This window comes from Leiobunum rupestre, chromosome 2, assembly GCF_980474605.1.
Source record: "Leiobunum rupestre chromosome 2, qqLeiRupe1.1.hap1, whole genome shotgun sequence".
NCBI lineage: Eukaryota > Metazoa > Arthropoda > Arachnida > Opiliones > Sclerosomatidae > Leiobunum > Leiobunum rupestre.
In genome coordinates, this window is record NC_143385.1 from 40,649,986 (window position 1) to 40,659,499 (window position 9,514).

At 36.4% G+C, this 9,514-nt stretch overlaps 1 protein-coding gene across 2 annotated transcripts; it reads left to right on the plus strand.

The window, feature by feature from the left end:
- The first annotated feature begins 1,933 nt into the window (after positions 1-1,933).
- LOC149957521 (uncharacterized) lies at positions 1,934-8,438 on the plus strand. 2 transcript variants are annotated; one of them, XM_090165606.1, is made up of 2 exons: positions 1,934-2,054; positions 7,523-8,438. In XM_090165606.1, exon 2 carries the CDS (start codon positions 7,536-7,538, stop codon positions 8,376-8,378), a length of 843 nt encoding a protein of 280 aa, XP_090021732.1. In that variant the 5' UTR covers positions 1,934-2,054; positions 7,523-7,535; the 3' UTR covers positions 8,379-8,438. The 2 variants fall into 2 exon arrangements, with proteins under 2 accessions (XP_090021732.1, XP_090021733.1); XM_090165607.1 differs by lacking the exon at positions 1,934-2,054 and adding an exon at positions 7,183-7,355.
- The last annotated feature ends 1,076 nt before the right edge of the window (positions 8,439-9,514 follow it).

Genomic DNA, 9,514 nt, shown 5'->3' on the forward strand with positions numbered 1-9,514 from the left:
ATGTCAGTGAAGAGAAACCGAAAGGAGACGTTGATAAAATAAATGTCAGTGAAGAGAAACCGAAGGAAGGACGAGATGAAGATAATGCCACTGAAGAGAAACCGGAGTAAGGTGGTGATGAAGGAAATTCCAGTGAAGGAGAAAAATCCGATACAGAAAGAAATGCCATTGAAGAAAAACAAAAGGAAGGCAATGAAGAAGGAAAGTCCAGTGATGGGAAACTTGAGATAGGTTCGAGTAAAAGTAGTAAAGGCAGCGACGAATCAAAGTCTGATAATGGTAGTTCATCAACTGAAAGGTCTACACCCGAGACTACATCAAGTGGTCAAAAGAAACATTTTACCAATCTGCACGATTTTTGGGAATTAGGCCGTTAATTTGAAGTACACGCGTTAAAAAAATTTTATGGTATGGTTCTCTGATTTCAAATGTTGGTTCGCATTGCCGCGTGGTAACGAAAATAAAATTTACAAGATTTACCGGAAATAATAATAATAATAATAATAATAATCAGCTGCATTTTGATTTCCAGATTTGTATCGGTAAAATAGGTAGAAGTCGTTATAAAATGTACAAGCCTAAAAGTCGATATATGTAAAAGAATGACAAAATGGTAGAAAAGACTTTTAATGAGAAAATTCGCTAGACTTCAGAAAACGAGCCTTCAGTGCGGTACATTATTTTATTTACCGAAAATCATTTTGAACTCTGTAAGGGGTTTTAATCCATGTAAGTATTTGTGTTTATGTTAAAACTGCAATTGAGGACACTCGCAAATGATATAATCTCAATTAAAATTAAATTACTAAAGAGATTATGTTTCATTTTCCTTATGTATGAGGTAAGCAAATACTTAATAAATCGAATACACCACGATTAAAAGCAATAGTAATTAATCATTATTAATGGTTATTATTATCTTGGAAGAGCGGTACACGTGTTGCGTATTGCACGCCGTGACGCCAGGTTGGGCCGAAAATGAGAACATAAATGAAGGGATGCGTTTGTACCACTTGAGGCCCTCAGGCGCATTAAGATTTTACAGCCCATTTTGCACACCGCAAGACATGACACGGAATGTTACAATGTTACGGCTTGCACCACCAGTCCTCCCCTTGAGTGGGCGAAATGTGACCCCTAAAAATCGGAACGCAAGACGTAAAATATTTATACATGAGAAATAGGTTATCTCATCATATTTAAATAGGTTGAACTATTTCCTGGTTTGGGAACTTCACGCATGGAAAAAAATCCAATAATCTGGTCATTTAGGGACTTTTTTTTAATTTTGAAATGTTTACAATATTGATACCATACATTTGAAGCGTGGATTTTTAATTCGCGGTAGCTCCAAAGTTATCTTATATTAAGTATCAAATTTATTCTTGCATCTAGTATATCTAGCCCAGCATTAAATTAATAAAGTATATTTCCAAAAAGTGTGTACACAACTAAATTGAAACTATTAAGTACGTTTAGACCGAATAATTACCCAACTTTCTCGAGATCTACGTTACGTGGTGCTTCGAAGATATAATAAAATACATTTGTTTTGCATTCTATTTCCCGATATTTGTAAAAACGTTTTAAAAATTCAAACAATAAATGACGGGGAAATGATTTTTTTAAATAAATTTTTATGAAAACTTTAAAATCTACCAAAAATTGTCAATCAGAATTTCGAAATAAAATAGCAATAATCTCACCGACAGATATTGAGTTATGTTAATATGATCAATACGCAGAATCACAGATGCAATTAAGTCAAAATAATATCAAGGTGGTGGCTATTTTTCAACTGCTGAACTGACTAGTTTAACTTGGGTAGGGTCTTAACTAGTCTAGTTAAGACTAATCCCAAAGGCAAGCGCGTGGAAGGTTTAAATTTCACCACCAGATACCAAAGACAACATAATACACTTTCTTGCCTATACAAAATTTACTAGTCTATTAACCTATAGAGCGTCATGGGAAGGGCTGCAGTGGTTACCAAATTCTCATACTTCTTTTAAATTTACTGATGAAGAACGCACTTAATCGTTACAATTGAAAAGGTAATTAATTTCACATCGATTATTATGATTGTTGTATTCCAGTATTACATATATTTAGAGATAAACACGTTTTAAATACGCCTAACCGAACTCGAAAAGTCATATCTCCAACAGGTATACATTTTGATATAAAACCGGACTCACGACGGCCAAAGGAAATTTCAAATATATTTTAGACCTATCTAATTATAGAGCTGAAATAAACACGGTTTTGTTTCAAAAATACGTTTCATATTTAATTAATTTTATTTACATTTTATAAATTTTATTTTACAATTATAAATATTTGAATAACTAAATATTGTATAGAACGTAGGAAATATATAACGTACTTATGCTTTTCTACCTCTAATTTTTATTTTTTAGTTTTTTTCTTTTTACAAGCTGCAGTTATCCAACAGAAATGATGTTAAACCAGGCAAAGGACTGGTAGTCCAGTCGATTTAAAGTTGTACCTAGAAGAAATTGTATTCGAATTTTCCTCTTTTGCCATGTGTTCCTAAAATTGGTCGGAAACGTCCCATCAAATCCCCTCATGTGAAAGTTTGTTCAAATTGGTCAAAATTTAATTAATTAAAAATTGTGCCATGGTCTTATACTTTAAGATAAATTTCTGAAAATTGGTCGATATACTTTATACTAATTAGCCTTTTCAGTTTACATAGAGCCACGTAGTGGCAAATGCGTGAAGCTCATGAACTGGTGGATTTTCGTCTGCTAAGCAGACGATTTTTCAATAAAGCGTCTGCTTAACAGACGAAAATCCAACAATTTATGAGCTTTTTGCATTTGCCACTACGTGGCTCTATGTACACTGAAAAGGCTAATAGGGGACAATATAAGACCCAAAATGTTTTCATGCGCCATCTTGAAACTAAGATGGCTGAAAAAAGTTTAATTTATATCGACGAATTTCTAAGCATTAGCCTTATGATGCAGTAAAGTACTGTTAATAATTATTAATATCTTTATTTCACGATCTAGTAGTAAAATCTTTTGTCGGTTATTCTTCAATAGAATATTGAAAAATGCTATTGTGATTTGAAAGTAATATATCGACTTAAGGCTTCTTTTAAAGGAAATTACAATATCTAAGCATTGGCTATCAGATCAGCATTATTTATGTAAAAACTACTAATGAAAACCATGTAATTGACTAGATTAGTACACTTTTAGCAATAGAAAATCTTACAATCCACCGAAGCATTATAAATATTTTTCCTCATTATTATTCAAATCTGAAAGTTCGGAGTTGGGTGTTTTTGAATTTTTCGACTGACAAGGTTCACAATTAAAGCCTCGTCTCTTGCATCCGCATTTTCAACGTGCGACCATTAGTAAGGCAAATCTGTCGCTTTTGGATGATAGAAATATCCGTCTAAAATCCACGCTAGTCAGTTGGGTTCAAGTTTTTGTCTTCTAGCTTTCATCAACTTCACTGATAATGAACTCAAAGGCTATGGCAGATTTAATTATTCAATAATTAGCTAGGCTCAAGGCACCACCCTAGGCCCAAGTTATGCCACTAATTCAGGTGGCCGGGTTAAAATGCGTAGGAGAGTGGTGGAAAGTCCTTCAAGACCACGCGAACCAACAGCTCCCTACACTAACTATTACCGTTAACCTCAATAAGGGTTTATGGAAAGGGGAAACTGAAGAACTCGGGAATTAACCCCATTGGTGGGAGAGGGGGAGAACTTGTTAGCTCAAAGCAGAAGGAGTTCACCCAATGTCACCAGCTGAGATCGAACCCAGCTTGTCTCGCTGAGAGGTGAAAGTGCTAACCTTTCCGCCACCACACCTTCGACCAACTGTCTGGAGGTGGCTCTAAAAACCTCGGACCAACTCCTTTTGCGTAGAGTTTCCCCACTGGTTAAAGAGGTTTTCAGCCACTTCTTCGGTTTCCCCTTTCCATAAAAACTTGTTCAGGTTAACGCTAATAGTAAGTGTAGGGAGCTGTTGGCTCGCGTGGCATGAAGGGCTGTCCCCCACGCATTGTAACCGGCACGCTGTTTGAAGGCATTGAAAGTTGCTAGATGACTTGGTGCCTTGGATATTAGCCCAGTTGATTATTATTATTATTATTATCATTATTAATCACATTTGCGTTTTTCGTTATTCTATTGTAGATTGGCCACCGTGTTGGATTTATAAATTGTCGAGAAAAGTATTGTACTAGTAGATCGTGAAAGAAAGATATTAATCACAGTACTTTATTGCATCATAAGGCTAATTGTTGATTTTATAAAATGTCTTTACGCCTGCCCAACTTGTTGCCCTGGAGCAGTTCAGCCAATGCCTAAGAATGAATTTATAAACTCTTTAGTGGGAGAGAAAAAGGATCCACAGCTGAAGCGGGGAATCAACATTTCAACAAGATGGCCAAGGTTATTTTATAAAAAGAACTATTCTTAGAAATTCTTCGAAATAAATGACACCATAAGCCTATCATAAGGTCCCCATAAGCAAAGGTGTAGGCTAAATTTTTGACGATCACATACCCGTTATTAAGAGGTAGGTATTCAAAATCCGCACCTCCTAGTAGTTATGTTATCACTAGGCATTTCCCTAAATGAATTTCGCGCGTTGCATGATGATCTTAGAACCACGTGGGTGAAATCGCCGCCAGCCCTGAGCCCTCAACACCGTAGCCAAGGCTTATTCACAATTTTATCACTTTCAAACTTAAAATTAACACTTATCGTTGCAAAATGATTCATCAGAATCTAAAACTGGCTTTTAGTAATAAGATAACTTCTTTCTGAAGGTATTTATTTTTTAAATTTGAGATTTAGACGCGTTTTGTGGGGCCTTCATTAATGCAAGTGTGGCTGCTCTACCAAGTAAGATAATATTTTAGATGTAGAAATTTTGGAAACGAAGATGGCGCTACTGCCCTATCGTCGTACGTTAATTTTCTTATCTCTAGGACAACGCCGTTACCATGGGCCCGTTGGTAGACTTTTGCTTATGGGGATCTTATGATAGGCTTATGATGACACTTTCATCGGCCATCTGGGATTCAAGATGACAGAGGAAAACATTTTGGGTCTTATATTATTCCCTATTAGTATAATTTATATTGACCAATGTTCAGTCATCTATCTTAAACTAAAAGACCATGGCCCAATTTTTAGGTTGTCACTTCCAAAGTGTCACAAATTTATTCAATTTTTTAATAACTTCCCAGGAGGGGATTTATGGGGTTTTTGAAGGAACGCTTCGGACTAATTTTAGGAACACATTGCAAAATAGAAAAATTTTATTACAATTTGCTCCCGGTAGACTTTTTATTTTAAATCGACTGGACTATTGCTGAACATTGAGCAACTTTTCACAAATGCATTGACCTCTTGAGTTTAAATATGTTTTATAGTTATTCGCTGGCGCAGACTTCTAACAAGATATCCTTTTGTTTCTAGCAAATATAGTTCCAGAGATACGTGTTTGCGAAACGCATTATAACCATGAATTTATTCATTTCAACCACTCACATTGAACGGGATTAGGTAGTCTTACCTCAGTCGCTAAGATGAGAGGAGCTTCGTTATTATGACGTTAATCACGGCCCGCCCTCTAAAATGGTTTTGATGGGAAACGTTTATAAACTTGGCTAGTTTTAATGCCAAGGCTTAGCATAAAATATTTACACTTATCTTTTCAATTTTTGAAAATACAATTAGCCAATAAAATTATCTATGTTTCTCAACTGATTTTGTAGTAGTACAGGTATTTTTCTAAAAAAAAATATTTTATGGTCTGGTTTAAACGAGCAATCCCACAGAAATTTTGTCTCCTGATCGGCTTAAGGGCCACACCGGCGTTTCAAAAAATTCGGTCCGGATTTAACACTTGGTAGTAGGTACGACCAAACATATTTGGGAAACTGGTTAAATTCAAGCGCCGATGTGTCCCTTTAAGTGTTAAGAAAAGCGCAGAATGGCACTGCCTATCTTAGCCCCAGCTGGGAAAACCGAGGGGCAGGTCACTTCCATTTTAGGTGCGTCTTAATCATAGTAAAATGATTAAATCAGGGTAATCAAGATTAAAAAATCTAATCACGATTTAATCAATCTAATCACGATTTAAACGATATTTAATCATTCTAATCATGATCTAATCTTTAATCAGGATTTAATCATTTTAATCAGATTTAATTATTTTTAGATTTAATCATTTTAATCACGATTGAATCATTTTAATCACGATTTAATCAATATAATCAGTCGAATCGAGATTTTATAATTAAAAGTACGATAGGCTAATTTAATATTAATTATTAATATTGATGGTTCTATCGCAATTGTGTTTGATTCTCGTTTTAATTTCTAATCACGGTTTAATCGTTTCAATCAGGATTTCATTATTTTAATAAAATTTAATCATTTAATCATAATTAAATCAGATTTTAACATTCTAATCATGATTAAACCTGATTTAATCAAAATAATCGTGATTAAATCGGTTTTAATCTTTTGAGGGGTGCGTCGTTAATCAAAGAAGTGACCTGCCTCTCGGGTAAAACGGGAAATGCTATTGGGTTCTTGCTCGTAGCGGCATAGGCATACGTCATACCTAAGCCTTGCTTTGAAACGGCCGCCATGACATTATTTCACGTCACAGATCACGACGCAAAACACCACACGGCCCCGTTAAATAATCACGTGACTACCATGGCCGTCTTAATGTCATGGCAGATCTAAACGCGTTACCATGCCTACGAACACAGGCCACACCCAGGAGCAAACGATATTTATGGTTGAAATGGATACATACATGGTTTAGCCCAAAATTTCCGAAACGTAGGGCAGTTCAGTGGACCGATTTCCACAAAATAATTCTAGAATTAAAAGCGTTCTATTTCCACTCGGTTTTGATTCGTGAGTTTTATGGTAATTCACATTAAGGCTAGCGCTACCTACCATGCCTAGTTATCCTAGTGGTCCCCTAAAGCTTCCAATAAAAATAAAACTATATTACAAGCAAAGCAAGGACTTTGCATTTGAAATGTATTCAAACGGGATTTCTAAGGCCGTTTTAGTAAGGCCCTCCATTTGATTGGGGATGGAGTATTTTTAATTGGAGTACGTAATTTTATCCCACCTGCAAGCTACTTGAAATATTATCGAGAAAAAGGTATCAGTTAATCAGCTAAGCTTTACTCAAGGCACCACCTTAGGTCCAAGTCATCTAGCGACTTTTAATACCTTTAAATCAACCAAAGTGGCGTGGGAAAATCTGTATAGCAGAATCTGCACAACACTGAGGATCATACTTTAACATAGCACGCCAGTGCCACAGGTGAACTCCCTTTGAACTAAATCCCACTATAGTTTCCTCCATTCTCACTGTGCAGTTTGTGTTACGTAGTTTGAATCCCCACACCACTTTTGTTGATCTTGTTTTCAGAAGTGAACTACGATATTTATACAAAACTTATGTATACTGTTTTAATTTTTACTGAACAGAAAATCTTAGAAAATGGCCGCCTTTATCATCTACGTGCTTTCGAAGTTGAACCATTTGAAACCGAACCAAGGCAACAGGGTGGGACGCAGATTCCGACATCACTTAGGAATTCACGCTCCTCCCATTCTGCACGCTGTTATCGACTCGGAACTACTGAGTCAATTCACCGAAGTGTTAATTATTGGCGACGTCCACGGATGCTACGACGAAATGATCGAACTGTTAGAAACGTCCAACGCCAAAGATAACAAGGTCTTGAAGATTTTCGTCGGAGATCTAATCAACAAAGGCCCCAAGAACGCCGATGTCCTGAAATACGTCCGGCAAAGCTCTTCGTGTTTGAGCGTCAGAGGGAATCACGACGAAATCGTCCTCAAAGAGATTATGGAAAATTCCTCCAAGGGTCAGTGGCCCGAGAGGTTTAAGTGGTTAGAGGAATTGTCCACGGAAGACAAGGACTTTCTTCGGGACCTTCCGTACACTATATCCATTCCTAGTCTAAACTGCGTCATCGTCCACGCAGGCTTAGTTCCGGGTACACCGATCCACCAAATGATACCGTACCACCTGGTCAACATGAGGAATCTAGTGATTGAAGACTACTTCGCCGGGGATGGTATCAAGGCTACCAAGTTCAAGAGCTTTGGGGACCCTTGGGCGTCCTTGTGGCCCGGGCCTCAGCACGTATACTTCGGACACGATGCCAAACGAATGCTGCAACTGCACCCGCACGCCACAGGGCTGGACACGGGTTGCGTTTACGGCAAGAGTCTGACGGCAATCTTCGTACACGGACCCAGAAAGGGAACTTTCGTTCAAGTGGACTCCAAGAAGGTCTATCAAAGCGTATTTTAAGTGCACCTTTAAAATTAATTGTTTCTGTATCGTTATTAATAAAGATAATAATTTCGTTAATTGAGGGCCTAACTTTAAGCTATTTATTAGTTTTTAATGGCGTTATAGGAACCATTCAGATACCAGATTATCTGTTAATATTTGTCAAAATGCAATCCCAAAACTAATCTATATTCATTATAAATTATTTGAGATTAGATTGTGAGCAAATTTCAGATACGTCACCCCGATTTCACAAATCAACGATTAAATTCCGTTCAATTTTTTATTATTTGTTCAGCAAACTGAATCTGGAGATATGAATTATAGGAAATCAGTTCAGGTCAGCTATTTTAGTTAATTTATCGGATACAATTTGAGATCAGATTTCCTTGTATGAAATATCTGAGAATGATGACTCGGATGATCTGATTTGATGACCAAAGGAAACACTAGCCCAGAAATTTGTAGTTTACAGCTATTAAAACCACAATGTAATATGTTTCTTAAATAGAAACATTCCACTTCATATATTGCTAATGCTATTGGCTTGAAACACGTACTTTCGCAGGATCCCGCTGATTTTTGAAAATACGATTTACAAGTAAGTAAATATCCTTATTTTGGTTAAATTTACATGTTTAACTTTCCGCGGTTAGGCGGGAAAAATGGTGTCCATTGAAAACTGTATCAAGTCAGCGAACGTATACGTCTCATTTTTACATCCCAGGTGGACATATATCCTATATACTTCTGGTTAAACAATATTGATTAAGCACGTTCAAAAAAGTTGTAGTTTAGAACGAGTGCTACTTAATTGTAGTTTGCGCATACGAACTGGAGACCGAAATGGCGAAACGTTCGTCATCGTCGTAGGCATAATAAAAGTTCAAGTATATTAACTTTGACTTTTCGTATATTTTATTCTCCACCACTATTAATGGATCTAAAAGTTAATTTTGCGCATGAATATACGCCGCCATGTTAGGGTATAAAAGCAGATAAATAATCCTGCTATACCTCTAATGTAAAGGTACTGTCGCGCTCAAAAACGTAATTTTTAAATCGTTCAATTCCCTTTTGCGGCTTTCAGTTGCTACGCAACGATTTTTGAAAATTTTAATGATTAGGCTTAGCTTCTCTTTTCAGTTTAGTCA